The 23,671-nt window shown below is 51.3% G+C and overlaps 10 protein-coding genes across 10 annotated transcripts; 5 read left to right on the forward strand and 5 right to left on the reverse strand.

Moving 5' to 3' along the window:
* Positions 1-256: 256 nt before the first annotated feature.
* K460DRAFT_408795 (uncharacterized protein) lies at positions 257-834 on the forward strand (the record flags this gene model as incomplete). Its single annotated transcript, XM_040937193.1, has 2 exons — positions 257-492; positions 558-834. The coding sequence occupies 2 exons, from the start codon at positions 257-259 to the stop codon at positions 832-834; spliced, it is 513 nt and encodes a 170-aa protein (XP_040783883.1).
* Positions 835-1,148: 314 nt separating this feature from the next.
* K460DRAFT_358101 (uncharacterized protein) lies at positions 1,149-3,530 on the reverse strand (the record flags this gene model as incomplete). The annotated part of the gene is made up of 2 exons (XM_040932085.1): positions 1,149-2,533; positions 2,582-3,530. The coding sequence occupies 2 exons, from the start codon at positions 3,528-3,530 to the stop codon at positions 1,149-1,151; spliced, it is 2,334 nt and encodes a 777-aa protein (XP_040783884.1).
* A 563-nt stretch (positions 3,531-4,093) lies between these two features.
* On the forward strand, positions 4,094-5,073 carry K460DRAFT_369359 (uncharacterized protein). Its single transcript, XM_040933948.1, has 2 exons — positions 4,094-4,560; positions 4,615-5,073. The coding sequence occupies exons 1-2, from the start codon at positions 4,552-4,554 to the stop codon at positions 4,921-4,923; spliced, it is 318 nt and encodes a 105-aa protein (XP_040783885.1). The 5' UTR covers positions 4,094-4,551; the 3' UTR covers positions 4,924-5,073.
* A 122-nt stretch (positions 5,074-5,195) lies between these two features.
* Positions 5,196-6,531, forward strand: K460DRAFT_343948 (ClpP/crotonase). The gene has a single exon (XM_040931236.1). The coding sequence runs from the start codon at positions 5,361-5,363 to the stop codon at positions 6,204-6,206; it is 846 nt and encodes a 281-aa protein (XP_040783886.1). The 5' UTR covers positions 5,196-5,360; the 3' UTR covers positions 6,207-6,531.
* Positions 6,532-6,602: 71 nt separating this feature from the next.
* K460DRAFT_318140 (uncharacterized protein) lies at positions 6,603-8,534 on the forward strand. The gene is made up of 5 exons (XM_040930380.1): positions 6,603-7,080; positions 7,128-7,408; positions 7,458-7,820; positions 7,880-7,938; positions 7,998-8,534. Exons 1-5 carry the CDS (start codon positions 6,714-6,716, stop codon positions 8,335-8,337), a joined length of 1,410 nt encoding a protein of 469 aa, XP_040783887.1. The 5' UTR covers positions 6,603-6,713; the 3' UTR covers positions 8,338-8,534.
* Positions 8,535-8,711: 177 nt separating this feature from the next.
* K460DRAFT_292463 (uncharacterized protein) lies at positions 8,712-10,880 on the reverse strand (the record flags this gene model as incomplete). The annotated part of the gene is made up of 1 exon (XM_040929356.1): positions 8,712-10,880. The coding sequence occupies one exon, from the start codon at positions 10,878-10,880 to the stop codon at positions 8,712-8,714; it is 2,169 nt and encodes a 722-aa protein (XP_040783888.1).
* A 14-nt stretch (positions 10,881-10,894) lies between these two features.
* K460DRAFT_369363 (alpha/beta-hydrolase) lies at positions 10,895-12,594 on the reverse strand. The gene is made up of 5 exons (XM_040933949.1): positions 12,508-12,594; positions 12,374-12,457; positions 11,944-12,183; positions 11,582-11,857; positions 10,895-11,530 (listed from the first exon to the last, which is right to left on the reverse strand). Exons 1-5 carry the CDS (start codon positions 12,560-12,562, stop codon positions 11,376-11,378), a joined length of 810 nt encoding a protein of 269 aa, XP_040783889.1. The 5' UTR covers positions 12,563-12,594; the 3' UTR covers positions 10,895-11,375.
* A 153-nt stretch (positions 12,595-12,747) lies between these two features.
* Positions 12,748-15,862, reverse strand: K460DRAFT_318151 (cysteine proteinase). The gene is made up of 3 exons (XM_040930381.1): positions 14,384-15,862; positions 14,228-14,334; positions 12,748-14,178 (listed from the first exon to the last, which is right to left on the reverse strand). Exons 1-3 carry the CDS (start codon positions 15,650-15,652, stop codon positions 12,978-12,980), a joined length of 2,577 nt encoding a protein of 858 aa, XP_040783890.1. The 5' UTR covers positions 15,653-15,862; the 3' UTR covers positions 12,748-12,977.
* A 1,571-nt stretch (positions 15,863-17,433) lies between these two features.
* Positions 17,434-18,440, forward strand: K460DRAFT_408802 (uncharacterized protein; the record flags this gene model as incomplete). The annotated part of the gene is made up of 4 exons (XM_040937194.1): positions 17,434-17,469; positions 17,527-17,843; positions 17,927-18,290; positions 18,345-18,440. The coding sequence occupies 4 exons, from the start codon at positions 17,434-17,436 to the stop codon at positions 18,438-18,440; spliced, it is 813 nt and encodes a 270-aa protein (XP_040783891.1).
* Positions 18,441-19,235: 795 nt separating this feature from the next.
* On the reverse strand, positions 19,236-23,571 carry K460DRAFT_408803 (uncharacterized protein; the record flags this gene model as incomplete). The annotated part of the gene is made up of 3 exons (XM_040937195.1): positions 19,236-21,525; positions 21,575-22,827; positions 22,882-23,571. The coding sequence occupies 3 exons, from the start codon at positions 23,569-23,571 to the stop codon at positions 19,236-19,238; spliced, it is 4,233 nt and encodes a 1,410-aa protein (XP_040783892.1).
* Positions 23,572-23,671: the final 100 nt, after the last annotated feature.

Consider the following 23,671-nt stretch of genomic DNA (forward strand, 5'->3'; position numbering starts at 1 on the left):
GGCATCGCATCCGGAATATCTGGAGAAGTAACAGGGGTCCTATCGCCAGAAGCCAATAACAAGGCTCATGAATAACACACGCGCCAAGTCCGCAAAATGCGCTAACGCCGATGTTTCTCGAACCTCGGACCTCTAGGCACCTCAGTCTCCAATTTGCCTTCTTCCCCCGTCGCCGTCACTCACTCGATCTCACCACACTCCCGTCTGCTCTCCGCCCTCAACCACCGTCTTCATCACCACCACCACATCAATCGAAATGGCTCGCCAGCGTGGAGGATCCGCCCCCCGCCGTCCTACGGCCGCTCCAGCAGCAAGGCCCGCTGCTCCAGCAGCAAGGCCCGCTGCTCCAGCACCCGCACCTGCGCGCCACTCGTCGACCGCCGCTGCGCCCCAACAGCATCAACAGCCGGCAGCGCCTGTCCAGCAGGCGGCACCAGCGGCTGCTACGCCCCAGGGCCCAGGACTGTTCGGCCAAATGGCGTCTACCGCCGCGTAAGTTCTCGACCCTCAGACGGATGTATAGATGAACAGCTCGCTAATTGTGATTGACTGTGCAGCGGTGTAGCAGTAGGATCATCCATCGGCCACGCAGTCGGCGGCTGGTTCAGCGGCGGCTCCTCGTCCGCGCCCGCCGAAGCCACACCGCAAAACACCGAGTTCGCCCAGCAACACCAGGGCGCTGCGGAGACGCAGACAATGCAGCAGAGCGGTGCGTGTGCGGGCGACGTCAACAACTTCCGCAAGTGCATGGATGAGAACCAGGGTAGCTTGACTATCTGTGGGTGGTATTTGGACCAGCTCAAGGCGTGTCAGGCGGCGGCTGGACAGTACTAGACTACATGAATGGACCAGCTCTATTTGTGGGCATTGAGCATCTAAGCGCGAGTCTTGCATCCGGAGTGGAGTTTTATATAAGAAACAATACTAGATCAGCATTGAATGACCACTTCGACTCATCAATAGCTCAAAAAAGCCCTCCTCTGCATATATTAGTCCTAGACATGGTATTAACTGAGCCCATCCATCGTTCCAAATTATCCACCAAAGTAAATTCCTCGCCGCAGCTTTTACATACCTTCTCACACCAGATCATTTTTAATCCAATCCATTCTGCCCACACCTACGCCAACACGAATTGTAGTACCCAGTTACATCTCCATCTTCCCTTTGCCTTTGCCTACATAGGGAGTGATCGGGGGAGGCATGGATGATGAATTGCCTTGCAGCAAGGTCTCCACCCCATTCACATTTACGTCCACGGCCACGCCCATTGGAACGTCTGTATGCGCGATCATGCCGCCGTACGCTGCTTCTTCAATTCCAGAATCGATCTTTTGCTTCTTTGTCAAGGAAGGACCGGGCTCGCTGGATGCATTCGGGTTGAAACCGGGTAGTAATTGAGAATTTACAGTTTGGTAAGTGAGGGCGGTGTCGGCGGAGGAGCGCAACAAGGAGCTACTTGGAGGGGCGTAGAGATCCGAGGTGGAACTAGTAATAGACGTGACGCCGTTGTTTGCATTCTCTGCTCGTCTTGTGGACAGTTCGCGCAAGGCAGCGATGTTTTGGGCGTGAAGCTGCGACTGTTGCTGTGCGTAGTACTGGGCTTCTTGATGGTGGGCGCGTGCCAGGTCTTGGGACTGCTGGTATTGCACCCCGGCAGGTACACCTTGCCGCTGATGCCGCATCAAGCGATGCCATTCTCGGTATTGCCGTAACTGCATTTCTCCGAAGTTGTGTTCAGATGGGGCTATGTGATTCCCCGTCATGGGTATGCCTTCTTTCGCCATGGTAAGCGCGTTGAGGACAACGGGGGACTGGGCGGCGGATGAGTTGCGGCGCGTTGGGTTGCTGGACTCTTCCCACTCGTGCGATGGGTATGTGTCGGTATCGAGCATTTTACTCAGCCTCGAGTTCATGTCTGTCTTCTTACGCTCTTCCTGCTCGACGTACGCATACCAGAACTGTATGAGTTCGTTGCGTAAATGGCGGAATTGCGCAACGTTTTCTTGCTCGCGGGCCACCCGAGCGCGATGCAGGAAGGTGTGTCGCCCGTTTCTGTATGTGATGTCCGGCACGATGTTCGACAACTTGCTGTAGAAGTCTTTGAACTCGGTGAACATCTCCCGGATAGGTGGTTTCTTGCAGACAGGCGCAGAGCTGCTAGCAGACATGCAGCGTGCCCAATCCGCAGTGTAGGCATCGAATGCTGCCATTCCGGGTAGCATCACGGGTAGATGAGTGAGAAACGGCGGCACGGAACATATTGGAGGCGGGTTGAGTGGTCCTTTGGTCGTTGAATGTGGGGGCCGTTGGACACTTAACATGGAGTTATGGTATGGTCTGCCGAAAAACACCCCGGCAAGATGTGGCTGGCGAACGTTCCGGAGTCGCTCAAATGGACTGACAATCAACTTTGCGTTGGTCATGATTTGCTCTTCCTGCCATTTAAAGTCTGCCAGGCAAAGCCGAACTTGGAGTTTACACAGATGATGTGATTTGGCTAGAATGCCTGACACCACGACAGATACATAGTCTAATAGGACGAATTAGCAGCATCAGTGAAGTATGGTAAAATGCTGACCTCTGATGTCATAGATCTCAACCTCCTCGTCCCAGGTCGAAGCCTGGGTCTGGTGCGGCGGGCATGACCAGTTTTCCAGCAATATGTCAACGGAATAGTTTTTGACAGCAGCCCAATCAAATGTCCTGAGAAACCTTTCCTTGGCCTCGTCGGCTTCGTCGGCCAGGAAATGAGAGGATCCGTCCGCCCTGCGAGGCTCCAATAGCCTTCTGCCGCACATGAACGTGCCGTCTTTGCGGACATCGATAGTAAACGTAGCAATGCTGTAGAGCAAATCCTTCACTTCGTGACAGATCTGGCGATTGACAAGCAGCAGGTCCACAAGTGGCGTAGGAAACACACTCCCGGGCCCTGGAGGAGCTACGTGGTGCGGATTGATAATGAGAGCGCGAGTCCGAGCTGTCATAAGGCCATTTGGAACGTGGGCAGCATCGAATTCGTCATCCAACCCGTCATGCAGGGCAGCCGTTGACGAGCCAATTGGCTTGGTAGGGAGCAGGTAGCGGAAGATCTCATGGCGCAGTTCTAGGGGAAGCTTGAGGAAGTAGCAGGGCGAATCTGGTAGCCCTTGGTGGTCCCCACAGAGCTCAAAGTACGGCCGCACCCATCTAAACAATCGTCCACATCTTTTGCCACCTGCATGCTGATGCTGACACCACCCTGCGAAGCTCTGCTGGTCGCGATGGTTACTGCATGTGGGCAAGTAGGTAGCTTGGGTATTCTGCTGCGACCTTTTTCCGATGCTGGCGCCGCAGCGTAGCTTCGTCTTCTTGTTGTACCCCGAGCACCGCTTCAGAAAGCCCTCGGGGTCTTTGGCGTCTTTGGGTTCGACGGATGCTGGAGCTTCTATGCGAGTCGGAGAAAGCTCTAGGCCGCTCACAGATTGCTCTGGGGAACTGCTCTCCTCGAGCCTGACGAATCCGAAGTGGATGGGTGTCGCAGATGCCATTCTGGCTATGGATTGTTTTATGGAGGGTTTCTGGAGGTGTGAGAAGTGAGTTGTAAAGCTCGCTCTCTACAATCGTATGGGCTGTGTTGCAACAATGAACGGTATGGTTATAGGAACCTGGGCTGAATCCCAAAACGTAATTCTGGATGCCACTGCTGGTCAGAGATTACTCTCTGCTGTCTCACATCACCGCACGAGGCCGCAGCGAAGTAGAGACAGAAGCTTCTGCGTAGATGAGAGCGGACACTTGGAGTTTATGGGTTGAAGGAAGGAAGAGTGCCCACGCGCAGCTGGCGCTGTTAGCAAACATGTAGTGTAACCTCGCTCGATGCACGCGCGTTGCACGGAGTCGAGCAGCTGAGGGAGGTTAAGGTAAGACTGTGCGCATAGCTGTATCGAGAGGAGGCCGGCAGCACGTCGTGGTCGATGCCATTGCGGCGTGAGGCATCGTTTGCCGCTTATGCACTTTGCCTTGATGCACTGTGCTGACCCCGCGTTCCTTCACGCTGGGACGCGCTCATGCCTGGGCAAATGCACAATCGGCGTTGCACTTTTCTTCTCTTCTGCACAAACAGGTTGGGACGTGCCAGTAGAGTTCTAAATTCATGCGATCACCGCAATGATCCACATAGTACGGTAACGCCTTGGCCAGATTGGTTTAGTCATGAGCCTTGGAGCTTCTTGGGACGGGATAGGAAACTAATCGGAAACCATTATTACATTGTAGAGTAGGAAAGCCAGCAGCCATCCAGCGGCCTACCAATGACTCTTGCCTGTGACCAGCCCAATAGTTCATTAAACAATATGCAACCCCTCGGAGCGCTTTCCCTTCTACTGGTGGTACTAAGAAGCGCCAGAGGGGAGGGCTGAGCGACAACTGATCTGCGACGCACCTCAGACGACTGACCGGACGCCGGCCGGTTATCTGGGCATTGCTTTTGTTCTCAACAATATACAAACGGAGGGCTGTACAGTTTCCAAGGCTGTGAGTGTGTCTCTGAATCAACGAATATGCCCCGTCATGTCAGAAGTAGTACTGCTCCACCACCTAGCCCCTTTGATCCACTGCTAACGTCCACTGCAGTCTGACCTAGCACCGCGCAAACCCGCCCTGGGGTCTCCATTCCTCGACGTCGTGTCCGATAGCTTGGATTCATCCTCCAGCTCCCCGCTCAGCCCGACTGAACTGCCACGGCCTGGCTATTCACGCCCTTACCAACATCGCATCATCCCACCGAGCATAAAGGGACATGGACGCTTGATAGTAGCACACCGGGTTGTCCCGTACTGGGTCGGAGTTCTCCTAGTTATCGGCGTATTCTCCTTTGGCGTTTTTTGTGCCATGGTGGTATCGGGGCATGCCAACAATGGGAAGTCGCACAGGGGAGGATAGCCTCAGGGAGGCATCAAGGCTATATACTTGTCAATATCTGACGCTGCGGAATCGCAGATGAAGCTTGGTGTGGTTATACCGACTGGACAGAGCAGTCTTACGGCTCGACGAATTGTATCCGGGCTTTTGGAGCATCCACTAGAAACCCATTGAACCTCACAAAGTATCAGTTGAGCAATTTATGAACTTTCAAGTGCCTAAGCAGGCAACACCAATTGCAACGTATCGACTTGGAGCATGCCGACCTTCATAAAGCTCAACCTTGGAAGTCCCCTGCTCGATTCGGTCGGTCTGTGGGGTACCTCGGCTCAACCGGCGACGCGCTTACCCTCTACCCAGGAGCACATAGTCCGACATATCAGGAAGGAAGCAACCACCTTCGCCTTGTAACCTCCTCATACTCGTCACAACCGCATCCTGCCACCGTCCCACCGCCAATGTCAACCACGACGCTCCAAACCACACCCCCTCCGACCGAGCACGTCCTCCTCTCCTACCCGGCCGACTATGTCCTCCTCGTCACCATAAACCGCGAGCGGCAGATGAACTCGATTCCCTTCGAGGGCCACCTCGAAATGGGGCAGGTGTTCGAATGGTTCGATCTCGAGCCGAATCTACGCGTCGCCATCATCACCGGCGCGGGCAAGAAGAGCTTCTGTGCGGGCCAGGATTTGATACAGTTGGGCAAGATCAGGAGTGGCCAGTTGAAGTTGAATCCAGCGCTAACAAGGCACCCACTCAGTGGATTTGGTGGCTTGAGTAGGAGAGCGGGAAAAAAGCCTGTCATAGCGGCTGTAAACGGATTAGCCCTGGGTGGTGGGTTTGAAATCGTGCTGGGTTGTGACTTGGTGGTCGCCAGCCCAGGCGCCATTTTCGGTCTGCCAGAAGCTCTCCGTGGTATCTTCGCAGGAGCAGGAGGTCCACCACGCCTCGTTCGCAATATCGGCTTACCCGTTGCCTCAGAGATGGCTTTGACGGGTAGGCCCATCACAGCACAGCGGGCCAAAGAGCTGAATCTCGTCAACCGGATATCACCCTCACAAGAAACCGTAGTTGAGGAAGCTCTGAAGCTAGCGAATGAGATTGCTGCAATTTCACCAGATGCGGCAATTGTCACCAGAGCAGCGTTGCGACAAGCATGGGAACACGGAAGCGTAGAGCGAGCTACTCAGATTACGATCGAGCAGTACGGTAATGCTTTACAAGCAGGCGAGAATGCATTGGAGGGCCTGAAAGCGTTTGCGGAGAAAAGGAAGCCGAGTTGGAAGCCATCGAAACTGTAGATTACATATGAAGGAAGCTCCCACTCTCACAGATGTCTACGCGCGTCATCTTGTGCATCCCTAGATTTGTGGAGTACAACTGCATTGAATTCTCTCGGCATGGTCCGCTCATGCATGCGTGGAGGGATTTGGATGGTCACGGCGAGTACTTCGGCGATTTCGATATACTTCAAACGACGTCAACAAACGGATTGCACACCCGCCGTCTTCCTAGCCAATTGAGCAAAGCGTATTGACCGCAGAGCTTCTTTACCAGTCCGAAGGGGTTAGATTAGTCTCCCGGAAGACTTCCAGGACCGAGCCGAACCCCTAGACCCCACCTCCCCCGCAATTGTGCATTCCAGCTACACTAGCGGTGAGCGTTGTAGGTTCCTCGGTAAGCGTTGCTAATACATATAGAGAACAAGAACCCTGACAGGTGACTCGACTTAATCGACATTCTAGACATTGTCGGCCTAAAACGATTCGAGCCAATCCTTATAAGTAGCCGTAACATCATCGGCTGCGATGGTCAACCGTGACGCCGCACCTCAGACGCAGAATATCCCCGTCGTCAAGCGCAAACGGCGTGCGTCCTGCCTTGGGGAACAGGAGAGACGGGAGCGGAAACGAGCCATTGATCGAGAAGCCCAGCGATCCCTCCGAGAAAAGACAAAGACACACATTGCCGACCTGGAGCGAACAATACAGATTCTCCGGGATCAAGATCGAAACGGAGCCACAGCCAACTTGCTGTCTGAGGTTGAAGGGCTACGATGTGAAAATGAGCGGTTACGAGACGTTATCGAGAGCGTGAAAGGCGTGGTCGGCACTGCCCCGGCGACTTCAGCCCATAAAAATGGTGGAGGAGGTTCACCAACCGCTGCCAGTGTCGGTACGCATGCATATCCAACATTAGCCTTTGAAACGATGCAAGACTAGGACCTGAGCATGGCGCTTACAACGCGGTAGGTGAGCGATCCCCTAAACCACGAGCGACATCCTTCAACAAGACCAACCCATCATTTCCTACTCCAACCATGTTGCCAAACGCTTTCGATTTCCACGAGCACGAGGAAAGCCCAACTATGCGACTCGACCTTGATGGCATGACTGTAATGACGGATGTCAATGCTAAGCCTACTGTAGAAAGTCCAAGTGTAGAGGAGCTAACTTGGAGCAATGATCCGGCGACCGCAACTTGGGTGCCCCTTATGGCAGAGGTCAGCCTTGCTAACCTTTCCTACACGCGCGACAGCTGACACGTTTAAGGTCTTCGGGCCTGAATGGCGTATTCCTTCGCCTTTTGTTTTACACATCGGCAGTCCAGACCCTCCAGTCTCCACCAGATCCAATACAGTATGCCCAGTCTGGAGGAAAACCAACCAGCTTTTCGGAAAGGTATTCTCATACCGCCCAGCAACAGATTACACCATACCCGCCCTTCTCAAGTCAGACCATGCGGAGGCGAGTCTGCTGTACCTTGGGATCAAGCAAGGGTGGGGTACATTACCTAACGATTGGAAGCAGAGCCCTGCACTCACAATCTTGAGAGAGGTTGATGACTTGTTGTTTTGCCATCTGCCAAATATAGCGAGGTTGGCATTCGCGTACAAGAGCTTCAAGCTGTTGAAGGTTAGCTACTTTACTCTGTGTGACATGATGACGTAGAGCAGCTACTAATATAAGAGCAGTATTACCTTGAGGGCTCGAAGGAACAATTAGACAAAGTCCCTGACTGGCTTCGTCCAAGGTACTTAATTATGCTCAAACCTCTAGAGTTTCGACCTTACTGACCCTCAACGCACACAGTTTGTCTCAGTCCAGCACCAAACACCCAGTGGCCATCGACTTCTTCGCCTGGCCCACGTTTCGCGACCGTTTGATCCGTAATCATGATTCTATTTTCCAGACGAGCGAACTCTATCGCCACTATTCCAAGTGCGTTAGCTTTGATTGGCCCTTCTCTTACGAGGACACTTTCTTCCACGACGAACTCACGGGTAATCACTATCCTAGCCCTCTGTTCGAGCGGTATCATGGAGACTTGAAGTCCTGGACTGTAGATCCAAAGTTCAAAGATAGATTTCCAGAGATGCTTGGAGATATCGAAGGGGATCGGAGGAGGTTCAGTGCAGTATATGTTGATTAGATAAAGCGGCGGTGGAAAGCATTCAAAACGGCGTGAATTATCCTCTCCAAATTCAGATCCCCAAAACAACCTAAGCACATCTTGGGAGGTATATGAGGCTCTTGTTGCCCTGAACAGTGCGAGATTTGTCAATACAGCATCAAAGCCGTAGTTAAACTACTTCGAGTAATCATCTTACATGTAAAAGCATGAGCAGGAAGAACTGTCACCCATAAAAGCATCGTCACTGTCAGGATATGGGGGATGATTCTGTATTCATAGTTTCTGCCGAACTAAACTATCCGCTGAGTGAATGATATAGCCGATCCCGGCACGGACCATCCGTCCTTGGCAGTATTCACGTGACAATCGCCCACGATCGCTTCCCGAGACAATCACACTACATCACTCAGCCCAGCTCTCGCATAAAGAGCTTGCACTAGATGTCCCGGTGCCGGCCTGAATCCCCGATTGCAGAGTGGACATACCGCCGAACGTACACTGCCAGTAAAATCTGCGATTGGAGCGTTGCGTTTACAAAGCGGACACTGAATTTCCAGCTCAAAGATTTCCGGATGCTTCGTAGCTCGAGCACGTACTCTCTCATCCGCATGGGCGTTGTACGCCTCTCGTTCCTTCACTGTCAGGTCGCTCTCAAGCCAGTAGATGTCGTAGAAGTGCATGCAAGCCCACTCTGGCGCACCACTCGGCTCGAGCACTGTGGCGTTTTCGATGCTGAAGCTACCATTGTTTCCCCACTGGGATCCCCAAGAGTTTAGAAATGTGAGTGAGCGTGGATCGCACTTTACTAGGACGACAGCATGGCCCCCTCCGTCTGTTAGGAAACGGTGTTGTGCCATGCGGGTCTCACTAAGAATTGAAGTGCGTGTGCTCGGTGTCTGGAAGTGCTCGGAGAAGGCTTCCCAACCGCTGATTGAGAGACGATAGGTAGCTAACACCGGCCGACGGTGCAATACCGCTTGTCGAGCGCCGTCTTGGTCTACCCGGCGGAAGCGGAGGGGACGATACCAACCGGCAGCCTTTTCCAAGACCTCTTCAACATTTCTCCCATCTGGCCCAGGGGGCAATTCCTTGAGAATCTGTGACCGAATTTTCGCGATGCTCGGACAGCCGCCGTCACGTTCAAAAATGCGAAGCATAGCCATATGAAGGACAGCTGCGATAGCATGGGCATAACATGTACTTGTCTGTCCCTGATCTGAAGGATTATTACGGGTCCGCATGTGCTCGTCGTTGATGTACGAGTCGAGATCCATCCGACCGAGGATGTCCAACAGTGCATCTGTCTCACGGAAGCGCGCAGATAGCAGCACGGAGCAGAATTCTTCCAGGGCATCTGAGCTGCATACTGCCGTGTACAGTGCACACTCGCCGGAGGAAGGTATCTCCCAGCCCATGGAGGACAACACTGGGATGGGATGTTGCGTGACAGCTGTCTTGGAAGCCATGTTGAAAAGAGTGTGTTCGCCAACGTAGCGGGAGCCTCTAGAGTGATCGTGAAGCTGGCGGCGAGGAATTGAGGTGTCAGCCGTCAGAAAGATGCTTGCTATGGTGACCTTCTCCTGCTTCAGCTCCTTCACTATTGGCAGTGGGTCCCCATCAGTCGACTCGCCATCGGATATCGTTACGAGTACACGTGCCTCGAGAGCTCTATGCTCACGAAACAGATTCAAAGCCTTAGTCATGGCCAGTTTCATTGGAGTCCAGCCGTATAAGTGCGGTTTCAACTCATCTAGCAGAGTGCGTCCTCGTGCATTCCGCTCAAGCGACGAATGATCCTGCACTCTTTCCAGCAAAAGAACTACATCCGCAACAGAACGTGCTGTAAGGTCTTTGAAATCCAACAGCCATTCGTCACAAATGCGGCGTGCGAGCTTCAGTGCCTCAGAATCTTCTACGGCATGATCTTTAGCCGTGTCTACGCCAATAAGTCCTACAACCCCGCCTACAACGGCCCCAGCGATCGTGCCGACGGGGCCAAACACACTGCCAACGGAAGCGCCGAGAAGAGGTCCATACATCTTTGCACCTGCACCGGCTATCTCCATATTCCTAAGCTTGTCAGGTGGTGGGATAGAATCGACAAATTCCTGAACCATGTCCGGGTTTCGCCGTAAATGTGCGTGAACGATGCGGGCCTGCTCTTCCGTGAGCTTTTCTTGGATGTACTTCGTTATATGCGGAACGTTCCTTTCATTCGCGAGGGCAACGAGGTGTTCATGCCCGGTGCGTACATCTCCCGGGCCATTTGTACCTTGCAAAAGCGCTTCGACGATGCCACACAGATCTACTACTGGAGCTTGCTTATTCTTCATTCCAAACGCGCCCACAAACATCAACGCATTCGGATTATGTCGCTGCTCTGCACGGGCGAGTTTGAGGGCGGCTCGGAGAACAGCGCGGAGTCGCTCAGTCGCTCTTCCGTCTCCTGTTCCTGTCTCCAAGACCTTGCGCATCGAGCCCGAGACATCTAGAAGGCATCCAACAATTGCTGTAGGAGGTTCGATCGTTGGAGTAGCTTTCGAAGAGCTGTTAGTTGCCATATCGAGGATTTGGGGTATAGTGAGGTAGTATTAATACAGCTGGAGTTCCGTTTGAGATAACTGCGGTCAAACCGCTTAAAGACGTTAATATGTCAGCATTGAACTTTGAGGCGTCTGTCGAGCAAAACAGGTTCTATAAATAATGCACATCAGCTTCAGCCTTGTCACCCCATAAAGTGGTCTAGATTCGCGTTGACCCCTCCTCGCTGGTTAAGGTTCAGGTCTCCGGTCAAGATTTCCGGTCAAGAACGGCTGACAAGCGTATTCGGTAATGTGTAGCGAACGGCCGCGCTCGGCGTAATTCGGATGGCGCTGAAGCCGGAAGATAACAGTGCAAGTTCGAAGAGGCTGGAATATAAGTCATCTTCACTATTTTGTTCCTTAGGTGAAAAGGGGAACTAGTTAACCGAGACTAGCAATATCCACCAGCTGAAACGTGAGTGCACCGCAGATTTGTGTCCAGCGCCTTCCGGTTTTTAAACAGTCATTTCCCTACTAGCACACATCCTCAATCTCGATGTCGCCTCCAGATCGTGGTCCCAAGTCTGACCGTAGCGTGCGGTTGAACAACTCTTTCAGCATCTCAAAGCATATGCCAGTAAGCGCCGCGTCATACCGTCCTTTGCTGAGCTCGTCGCGAATGAACGCATCTGCCACATATCAGTACCATGCCCCTATTGTATGAAAGATTGACGACTCACGTTGTGCCCAAGCCGGTTCATAGAACGAGAACGTAACACCCGCCTCGTGCAATGTCTTGCGAATCAAGTCACGCCCCTGAGGCGGTACGTGGTTGTCCATCTTGCCGAAGATCATGACTAATTCACCCTTGATGTCCCTAGCGCGAGCAAGAGAATCATCGTTCTTGCCGGCTCCAAGGGATTTACTGTGGATGTCCGTGGCAAAGTAGCAGATCGCAGAGACAACGCGGGGATCAAGAGCACATCGGTAGGCCAAATGGCCACCGAGGCACATGCCTAAAGAACAGTGAGTTCCATGACACTTCCCACAATGACGAGATGGAAAAAGTCTTTGACAGTTCCATAGGAAGAAGAAGACTTACCTGTAGCGCCCACTCGTCCATTGCATGTTGGTAGCTCAAGCAAGAGGTCAACCGCCAATCTCGCATCTTCATCATAAGCTTTGACTTTCTTCGCTATCTTCCACTCATTGCCTTTGTCGGTTCCGGGTCCATCATACGCAAGTGCCTCCGGTCCAGTGAACTCGTGATACGACGATGGAGCCGCGACGATGTATCCCTGCGACGCTATTTGTCGAGCGAAGCGGGCTACGGGTCCGGTGACTGCAAGTGTAAATCAGATCATACCGAGTTCATGGGAATTGACCAAAAATGGGGGAAAAAGGAAGGTATTAAGTATTGTAATTACATGTAACAGCACGTTATGAAAATGTGGGCGAGAAAGAGTACATGGGAAGTTGCATGATTAGAAAAGAAAGCGGAAAGAACGAGATCGTATAAGGACATAACATACCTTGGTAAATCTCACTAAACACAACAACGCCCGGAAACTTTGCCTTAGGGTAGTTTGCAAGAGTTGGGCTGAAGATGAAGATTCCTTGCTTGACATTAGCACTACCTTTGACACCCAATTGAAGCACCGCATACTCATATCCCCACCCGCCTGGGTAGGTACATCTTTGTGGGTTTCTTGGATCAGCATTGTATCTGATTTCGAGATGCAAGATCAAGTTGTGTAAATGAAATGCGAGTAGAAGCTTAGAGGTGGGGGTTGAAGAGGGGCAGTTTCCAGGTCACGTGTTAATTTGCGAACTTCAAGTCTGTGCAACTGCAATCAACTTCACAAACATATGGCAAGAGACATCACATTGTACGGTAAAGAAGACACAGGTTTGAAGTTTTTATCATCATCATTGGCCCGATCCCAGACACCGGCTAAAGGGTATCTCTGACGCTACATGTTTTTCCTACTCCTAGTGCGCGGAGGATCACTTCATTGGCATTGCAAATGTGATCCCGCTTTTCCTGTTCCAAATGCTTTAGATAACTTTTGTTGTCATGACAGGACGTGGGTGACGACACGTCGACATGCCCATATCTGTCTTTCCTTCAACTGCTCAAGTCTCGATGCGTTGATAGAAGAGAATGTACGCGACTTTGTTGTCACGTACGTTCTCTTTTGGCAGAGGCGTCCTCTTGCCAGCCGAATTAGGTGTTGCGGTCCCGTTGACGACACCGGTCCACTTCTTGGTGCTGTCCTTTTGTTTCTCAGTCCCATTCACCTGGCTCCAAGCTCCCTTGTCGGTCTCATTCTCCATATCGATCTGGGCAAAGAAGTTTTTCGTCTTGCCAGCATCATTCTTATGTTGCTCGAGGGCAGCGGCAAGAACTTTGGGGTCTTCCTCTGTACCGCCCTCGGCAACATCTTCAGCGCGGATCCGGCGGATAACAGTGTCATCCATGCGAATCCACTCCTTGCCTTCTTGTCGACGAAGATCTACGGTGTAGTGGCCACCGCTAGCGTTCTTTCCGTGATGGTAGACGACGCCAGTGAGCCTGTACCGTGGGAAGCCTCCTTGAGCTTGATAACTCCCACGTTTGTGTTGGGCGAACATTTCTTTTGGAATCTCCAACTCTAGAGGGTATCCAATCTTCTTCCAGATCTTTTGAGGCCCCCTCTCATCGTAGTGAAAGCGCTTCAAGTGTAAAATCAAGACTGGCGGAAGAGTCTCAATGTGCACTTGCTTGGTGGAAGCTCGCGCTCCACGAGCCGCGCCATCTAGTGTCTCCAGGCGCGTCAAGTTCCGGAGAGCATCCGAGATGTTGTTGATGTTTGGCTCCCCGATATCGAGCTGCAGAGGCTGGTATGGCTCCAACGTAACTGAAGCCTTCTCGCCCGGCCTCTTGTACTCGGATCGAAGCTTCCCACCAAATATCTTGGTGATTGGACTCTCGATCTCAATTGCGCCAGAGTTCTGGGTGACGGCTGTCTTTTGCTTTGCTCCAACTTCGTGCCAATCATTATCCACGGCGCCCAATGTAACGCTATCTGTGGCTTCATTTTGCTTTTCGTTCTTGATGATCTGAACGCACTCGTCGTGCAGTCCAGCGAGCAAGAAGCCCAGGAACTCTTCAGCATCTTCTTGTTGTCCCCGCTTCATGTTGTCGAAACGAGGGAGGCGCTTGATGACGTCATACACATACTCAGGCGTCAGGGGGTCGCCATACTGCTCCAGATCATTATCCTTCAAACGAAGGCGAAGTTGCTCGATAGAGGCAGCTGAGTCGATCGACTTGAAATCGCGCATAAACATGATCCTAGGTGGTGTCAGTGCGTAACAGTGATGGCTCGGGTGCTTGGACTTACATTGCATCAACAAGAGGCGTCTCGGACTTGAAGCTATGCACAGCGCGCTTCGCAACTTGATCTAAAAAGGTGTAAAAGGGAACGCAGAAAAGAAGTACTTGAAGAATCTAGTAGGCTGTTAGTATTATGCAATGATTGCCGTAGAGCGACACTTACTGAATTCATATAACACAAGTTGCCCGTATTTACAAGACCACGGGGCTCTAAGAAAGAAGCCTTCTTGTCCGAACCGACTGAGAAGGATGCAAGGACATCAGCAAGGGTATTACTCTTTGGTGCTGCCGGCCCGTTGACAGCGACGATACCGTTTGAGGTAGCCGGTGCTGGCGCTGGTGAGGCAGGGGCAGCCTTCGCCCGCAGTAGCTCTGCCCATGATTTGGGTGCTGTTGGTTTTTGGGGGGATGTCTTGGGTGCCTCCTCAGCACTTGCGCCCACGTCTGGTGCGCGTGTAGAAACCTCTTCTGCGCTCGTTGACCTTCCTTGGCCTGCCGGAGACTTGATTGATGGCTGTGTGGTAGACGCGGCGCTTGGTGCCTTGGCGGATCTGATAGGGATCAGGGGTACGACGGGCTTCGTTGTGTTTCGAGTGTGCTTTGTGACAGTAGCTGATGGTTGGGAGGGGGTTGGTGTAGCGGAAGGCGTTGTTGGCCCCATGTCGACTTCAGAGGGGGGGTGCGAGGTGGAGGGAGTGTCGACTTCGGTGTCCGAAGGCACAGCAATGGTAGACGTCTGTGATTCTTCCGGTTCTTCGGTTGGGGTTCTTTCGCCCTGGGAAAGCTGCTCCGTATCTGCCGGAGTAGCCTCTTCTACAATCTGCTCGCGTGAGGGTAGAGCGAGGCCCTCTTCTTCGGTTGACACGGGAGCCCTGCGTCGTCTCCTCCGCCGTGAAACGCGGGGCGGGAATTCTGCATCGGGTACGGACAGCCATGGTAAAGGCGGGTAGAAAGGCTTGAAACTCGTAGGCTGATGGGCGGGCGGGGTAGCGGCTGTGTCAGGCTTCAATCCAGCAACGGGTGGGGGACTGTCCACGGTCGTGTTTGTGAGCGAGGTTGAAGTAGACAAATGGGACTGTGAATGTGGCGAAGGCGTCGAAGGAGCAGGCTGGGGCTGGGGAGTCTGTATGCGCGCCATAGGTGGTGGTGTGTGAGAGTGCACAATGGGCGGCGTCTGGCCCATGGAAGCCGCCATCTGGGTCATATGGGGGTTCGAGGAGACAACAACAGGAGACGACTGAGGCTGGAATTGCCGCGGAGGCATCGCATACTGGGGCTGCGGCGTTTGGTATGGGTACCATTGCGCGTATGGGTTGTATGGCTGCGGGTAGTGGTGATAAGGCCCGTATGGGTTCTGGTGGACGGGCGATTGTGAGTTGTGGTAATAGGGTTGCTCAGCGCTTCGACGCCCAGGCATATAAGGGCCAGGCATAGTGACTATCAAGCGCGGAGTTCCCTCAGTTGGTCGTACGTATAAGTCGCGCGGTGCGCTAATGTGACGGTGAACTCTGTCGCGAAAGTTCGACAAGCGGCGGGGTGACTGACCGCGTGGTCATCGTAGGTTTAGGAGGACATGAGCGCAAGAAGGACCACACGCAAGTGCGAGCGCGGATGCGGAAATTTAGAAGTTGACGTTGATAATAACCTGAACGGCTCGTACCCAAACCCCCGAACAGAAGCCATGGATCCAGTTGCCTTGGCACACTACTCCCAACATGGCTAGCGCGCTCTGAGATTGCACGACATCTGAACAAGAGCGTAGGAGAGCAAATGCAGTCATGAAATCGACTAGAAGTCCAAGGCATTCATCTACCTGCCTAGAGAATCTCAATCTGTCTGAACCCAAATGCCACGATCCTGCCATGCTCGACACCGATACCACCTTCATTTAGATTTGCTTTTAGCTCACGATGAAGCCCATAGTGTTCCATCACTCGCGAAGATAGAGAAGGGGTACAGAGTTCTGGAACGGGGCCTTTGGAATTTCTAATGCTTGTACTAATAGCAGCTTGTGTAGTTCCACGTCCTTCTTGTCTGCCTCTATTGTACTAACCAAATAGCACCGCTATTACTTCATTCGATATACATGTTTTAGGTCTTTGACATATCAGGTCAGTCTAAGTTAATATTTTCCTATCAAAGTTCCTTTTCATTCAAGCGTATTGTTCCCATCGCCATCCCATATCTCTTAGTCCAAAACACGTCTCCCTCATCTCGATACATATATTTCCTCGCTTTATACGATAGCACTGCAGTGTTGCCATCTCATATAACTTATCAGTCAGATCTTCACCCCCAGTACGTTCTAACATAACTCCATGCTCCCTACATACTTACTCTTTTTCTCCTTTGCCAGGTATGTGTGACCGTCACAGCGTGATTATGGCCTCATGTCCCTATAATAGCCTATGTGCGTAGATAACGCGCGAATGGGAATTTCGACGGGACTTTATGCAATCGCCGCTGGTGTTCGGGAGGATTTCGGGTCGAATGAGTATGGGGCGTTGCCTTGCCTTTGACGGTTCGTAGAAGGATGAGCTTAGGAGACGCGTAGGTGTGGGAGGTGGCCATTCGTAACAGGTGAATGCAGCGCCACAGAGATAGCAGAGAAGAGCGATGACCATCTAGTACAGTATCAGCCCACGTCATTACCAAATCGTGTCGGTCTTTACTTACTGTTTATAGTAGTACTCCTTGTCGGCGAAGTCAAATCTACGGAAGTCGACTTGGATGTACCCCGATTGAGGTAGCTAAAAACGCAGCGCATACTGCGATGCGTTTGATGGGGTAATGAAGGGCTGAAGAGCAAGATTCTGCGGCTCGTAACCATGCAGTATGAGGACCACATACTCATTTGCTCATGTTAAACCTTTGAATCTTGGGTATGTCGGACAGACGCAACTGCGGATGCTTATAACTAACAAGTTTGTGTCTAGGTATGTTGCCGAATACAGGCTTTTGCGGAAGCCGGTGCAATCAAGTGAAAATAGGCTGAGGAATTCCATGAAGCTCCTACGCACTCTGAGTTTCTACGAGCAGTAGCCTCCCGTCTTAACTTTACCAGAACCGTGCTTGTCGCCGCCGGCGCGGTTGTTCTTCCGTCCGGCCTTGGCAGAAGCTCGAGGTTCACTAACAGGGCTGCGACTCTCTTTGCTCCCCACTCCATAGTAACCGATCTGTCCTCCGCCCACACGCCCTGCAGGCTCTGCCGCCATGGTCAATGTCCAGTCTTCCGACATCGTGGAAAAGGTGCATGTCAAGCATACCGATCTCGACGAGCAGACCCGCCAACTCATCCTGGAGTAGGATCTGGCCTTGTATCCTAAGGACATCTACCTTGGGGCCGACGAGGTCACACAAGAACCCTATGGAAAGATACCGACCGAGGATCTATTTTCTTTAAGGGCCAAGGACATCGTGAATGATATCCTGCCGACTCATCTCAACGGTGGGTGCAAAACCAGGACTATCGTACTCGGCAGCGACACGTGTGCTGGCGAGCATATGCACACTTCCCTTGCACTTACAAAGGCTAGGAACGACCCGATGCCCAAAAGTCCAGCTCAACTTCAACATCTGACGGATCTCCTTCAAGAGGACCCGCCTCCGGCTGATGCGTTGGGGTGCTCTTTCACCTATACTCTCAGACACCAAACATCGAGCTCGTTACATTCAATACAGCGACTGAGTACACAATCTCGTGCAGACTCTTTGCGCTAGATCTCGACTGGGACAAAGAAGACCCAGCACGCGTCGGATTCAGGGTCGAAAAGTACACGCCTGATCCATCTACGAACCCTGAAAAACTCAGCGATGAGCATGAGAGCAAGGGCAGACGGATGCTCGAAATTATGTCACAGTCGTTCGAGAAGACGCGCATGATGCGCATTTCGAGGCCGTTGAACCAAAAGCACAATTCAGTTGAGCACCATCTGCCTACCGCGACACTGAATCGAGACACTCTTCCACGCTTGGCGTATTCGCCAAACCTCCAAAAACCGAACTTATCGGCTATAAATACCTGCCATTGTATTCGCCTGGGATACTCAAGCTGGAGAGACCTAATAGACGTAACTGAGCATGTAGTCTCCAAGCTGCATTATACGACTACTAACATAATTCAGTTGAGCTCTATCAAACCATCGCGACTCCAGATCAAAATAGCTTTCCAAAGCTCTACGTATTCGTCAAACCTCCAGATACAAACTCTTCAGATATGAGCACCTTCCGTTGTATTTGCCTGACATACTCAAGCTTCAAAGCATACTAGAGGACTCAAGTAAGTATGTAGCCTCCAGGCTGCATCATACGAACTCGTCGGATAAGACCACTTGCCGTTGTGTTTGTCTAGCATACTCAAGAATTAGAGGTATAATCAACACAAGAGAGCGCGCGGTCCCCGTACTGCACTGCCATACGAATTCATTGGAAACAATTACATGTTGTTGTATTTGCCTAGCACATCCAAGCTACAAAGGCATCATCAGCGCAAGTGAGTATGTATCCTCTAAGCTGCATCATACGGTTAACAAACGCATGTTATCGACCTCCAATTTCGAGTAACTATCGCCAGACTACGAAGTCTACTTTATAATTCTCCTATATGCAAGATTCCCTTCCCTTCTTGAATAGGGAGAGCACGCTTTACCTTCCAAGCACGAGCTAGTAGAACTATGTGGTATCTAGTGCGGCTGCATCTAGAACAATTTCCCCTAATGACAGTCGACCATCAAAGTCTGTCATTCCTTGACCGAGCGCCTCTTCCCACTGCACTATCCCGTCAACTTAGCGCCTACAGTATCTTGTGCCCTTAGGCTCCTTTCAGAGCTGCCCTACTCCTGGCCCTTCCTCCCGGCTGTCAAATTTGCTATGAGAAGAGAGATCGTTGGATCATGCCTACATTCATGCTAGCATCTTCTAGAATGAAAGGATTTGAACAACATTTTACCACCTGCGATCTCCGCGACTCTTAATAATCTGGCATTTCGGGAACCGCTCCTTTTTCATGATTCTAGTTAAGCGTACCACAAGTGATGGAAGAGGCACGCCGCGAATATAATCAAGAGGCTCAAAACCAATAAACTCCTGTCCAAATCATTCTGCTCATAGAAAACGTCAGAGGTGTTCATGCGGCTAGCTCTTCGCAAGTCATAGCGCTGTTTAATTTCCTCAGCTTCAGCATTCCTGCCGAAGTTCTCGTAGTGCTCTTGCAAAAGGTGTGCACACACAAGTGTGTGTTCATCATGCTTCCCATTCTTCTTTTCATGATATTCCTGAAAATATTCGAGTGCGCTTTTCAATTTCAAAAAGGCGGTTTCGACTTCTGGCTCCAGACATGCAGAAGGCCCAAGCCGCAAGTGCGCATCGGCTACTCTACATTCGAGCTCCCAGACCCTTGTTTGGCTCCAAGGCCGATCTGGTGCATTGAACTCACTGCGCAGTCTTTTGAGCAGTCTCTCATATATTTTCAGTGCTTGTCGTGTAGACTGCAATTCGTGCATCTCGCAGAGAACGCCGGCAACTTGCTCTTCCACGTCCGCTACCCACTTATCTTCTCCGGATAACCATGACAGAATAGCGTTTTTAGCATGTTCCAAATGACTTTTCGCCACTCGAAGCTCTTCCGTCGCTTTGGGGGGCTGACAGGCTGCCTTGGCCTTGTGGATATTGGCCTCGGCAATGCATTTGAGTATTGCAAGTTTCTTTAGAACGCTTGATTCCAGTGGGGGTTGAGAATGCTGGTGGCCAAGGCTGATTGTGGGACCGCCATTTCTCATACGTATGCTAACCTCTGAGAGGCCCTTGAGGATCTGGACTGAGTTTTCAGGCTGTAATGCACGACTGTGCAAATTTGCTAGGTCAAGCAAGCACATCCATTCCTGCTCGCGATTACGTTGGGGCTGCGCTATACAACCAGCGTATACATCTTCCAATAATTTGCTCCTCGTTGCCCATGATTTTCTGTCTCTATTCGTAAGCGGGGGCAATGTGTATGCCACGCATAGATGGCGAATTAGACTCGAGCGGTTCTCTGCTCCCTTGTAGAGCTTCCTCGTGAACTCTAAGACACATGCTGCGTCGTTGTACCGACGCTCTTCCAGATATACTTGCGCAAACGTGATGACGGACTTCACCATTTCGTCTCTGCAGATGAAGCCAGTTGTAGCGAGTTGGTTGGGGTCCTTGTTGAGTTCTTTGACAAAGCCCAGAAAACGATCAAAGTGGGCCATAAAGGGTACTTTCCACAGGTACGAGGACCGGTAGATGTTCTCTACGTTTGCTTTTGTACGCCTATGCTCTTGGTAATGAAGAAGAAGCATAATCAATGCGATCTGGTAGAGGTCCATTAGAGTGTCCACTCCCATATTTTGGCGCACCCATCGCTGCATCGATTCCTGTATAATCTCATGCATGACGTAGTATTTCGTGTTGCTATCCCTTACCTTCAGGACAAGGGAGCAATTCTCTAAGTGGCCAAGCATCTCTCCAAGCCTCAACACCTTGTAATAGTTTTGATATATCAGCTGGAAAGCAATGTTGTCTTTGTCAAAACATGAAAGTTCACCCAGAAGTTTGAGTTCTGGGGTCGGCCAACTGTTGTGCGTCCGGTATGATATGTTCTGCCATGTCTCATTGGCATGAAAGGGCTCGAATGTAGAATATAGCTGAGGTTTGCCCTTGAACATTTCGTTTGGAAATCGAAAAGGGCTTCCATCCTTGCGAGCCGTTTTTATTCTATCGTACAGCTCGGGGACGGAATGGTTATTATGAGCTGCATAATCGGCAAAGGCCTTGGTGAAGGTAGGTGTGGAGAGGCTCATGAGTAAATCATCCATCTCCCTATCGTCGGGCAGTACATCTTGGTTGTGCCACTGGAATACTAGGCGGGAGTAGCTAGTTGGAAGCTGTCCAACGTGAAGGCGAGCCTTCTGACGTCCAGGGGGAATGATATATTCGAGGCCGTCCAATATGGCTCGGTCTTTTGTTGTAATCAGGATCTGGGCGTTATTTAGGTCGGTGTTCGTAGGGATGAGTCGAGCGACCTGGGCAGCCATTGTAGGTTTGTCCAAGCCGTCCAAAACCAAAATCCATGGCCCATTTCGCGCGTTCCCTAACCACTTCTGTAACGTTTCTAACAAGTCTTCAGAACTTCCGATAGCTAAAGAAACTACTCCGCCCATCTTGCCAATACTCTCTTCAAATCGAGTCTCTGTGCCGGCCTCTACCCAGAAAGTATGTCGTTTGTCTTGCTCCGAGTCAGTGTCTTGGATCCGCCTGACATATTCGTATGCCAGGTGTGATTTCCTGCGGTTGTTAGTTAGAGTCTACCAGGCCAAGAGGGGATCGAGCGTACCCCATTCCGCTCAAACCGTACAGGCCAACGCAACTGGACACACGGAAACGCTCGGTAATCCCTCTGTCCAATTCATGCCGTCCATAGAGCCTATTTTGTCTAAACTCGTTCATTTGTGAACAAAGACTCAACGTTGTTGCACAAGTTCGAATCTTTGCAGCGACCAGTGTAGCTGGCTTCGGCTCGTCGACAGACCACTCTTTCAGTTTGAGAACGTCCACTTGCCAGCCCTTCTTCCTGGAAATAGCTCTCTTCAGAGGGTTGTGTTCGTTGCTTAAATTATTGAGAGAGCGGGTGGCAGACTGCGCTACGCCCCAGAAATAGCTCTTGAGGTCTTCTGGTTTGAGGTGAGGATGTGCCATCTCATATAGATCCATGTGGACTTCCCAAACATATATTCGTTGAGCTCGCGCAAGCAGCATCTCGGAAACCAGGTCCAGAAGATGTAAGAAGCTTGATCCGGTGACCTCTCCTTCGCGTAGATGTCTGATCCATTCATGAACGATGACAGTGTTGTTGTTGAACGATCGATCGATCCGCAATCTTGATCGTGGCAAGCGCAATTCCGACTTCGAATCTAGCTGTGTGTTCTCGGCTCTGCGGGTCTTGAACATCGGGATTCCCTCCGGACTCCATCCAAACTTCCAAACTGTAGAAAGTTCTAGGAGGATACACCCAAGAGACCATACGTCAAATTGTCGTCCATGTTTCTGGATCTCATTGGTTATGAGGTACTCCGGTGGTTGGTAGTCGTACGTGCCAAAACCGTTGGAGGAGTTGTGGCTGGTACGGCTATTGTCTATCCCTTCTTTGAGGTGCGCCATTCCAAAATCACAGATCTTCCAGACAGCCGGGGGCCCGTCGAACAGCAAGATATTCTCAGGTTTCAGATCGTGATGATAAGCAGTTTTTCCATTGATCTCCTTGTGGATGTAGGCCACAGCTGTAACCAGGTTTTCGATGGTGTTCATGATGTAATTTTGGCGTGCTGTCACATGAGTAAGTCCATTGGGTGTGCTGTCTTGCTCCAACCAATTTTTCATGTTACATGCCTCTGTGTGCTCGAATAACATGTGAAAACAGGTAACTTCATTGCCGCGAATAGGATTCTCCCGCCCAGCAATGAAGCATGCAAAGAAAGTGACAATGTTTGGATGTGATCGCGCGCGAATAGTTCTGACTTCTCTCATAACTTTATCGATACTTTTCGAGGTTTCGAGCAATTCCATCTCCTTGTGCGTCACGACACTGTCCTAAGCACAATTTAGAAGTAGTCATTGGCAACATAATTGACTCGTAGGACTCACCTTATCGTACCCATCGTCTACGGTTAGCTTCAGGTGACCATGAGCCACTCTCACTTTGTAGACCTGAGCGTAACCCCCATGACCTACTGGATCAGGTTTGCCTATAAAAGGAAAACGGAACGATGTGACGGGAAACTGGGGCTCACGATCGCGGCGTAATACAGGGGGAATGTACCACTGTGTTTGAAAAAAGTCGTCCGCAAAGTCGCACAAATCCTTGCTGGCCTTCAATTGCTCCAGTGAGCAGTAGGGTTTGTCTCCTTCGCTGAGCTCCTCGAATATGTCATCCGTGACGGGATGGTCGCGTTTGTAAAGGGAAAGTATCACTTGCGATTGGTTAACCAGCAACAGGATTGCATAGAGCTTGCAGGCTCGAGTCTGCACCCATTCTTCGAGTTTCGGGAGTTTGATGCTTTTGACTAGTTCCTCCCTCCCGTCCTTTGTAAGACGCTCTAGATCGCTCTCTAGACTCAGTCTCAACTTCGATGGTTGGTTGGTTCTGTAAAGGTCTGCGATGAAGTCAAGCGAGATGTATTCTGCTGTTCGGTATTTCCGTTGGTAGTCGATGCGTTGCATCTCCTTCTTGTATCGTCCCATTTCGTCCTCCAGTTCCCGCTTTAGGTTGATGGTATCGCTGTTGAATAGGCCTTTTAGACCGTCAACTATGTTGTGTCCTTGTGATTGAAACATTCGAGCTTCTTTGGCGCATAAGACTTTGACTCAACCGGGCTGAGAGGAGCCGCAGCCTTGTTGGCTGCGAAGATCAGGCATTTAAATGTATTGGGCGAGG

This window comes from Cucurbitaria berberidis, assembly GCF_010015615.1.
Source record: "Cucurbitaria berberidis CBS 394.84 unplaced genomic scaffold K460scaffold_5, whole genome shotgun sequence".
Taxonomy (NCBI): Eukaryota; Fungi; Ascomycota; class Dothideomycetes; order Pleosporales; family Cucurbitariaceae; genus Cucurbitaria; species Cucurbitaria berberidis.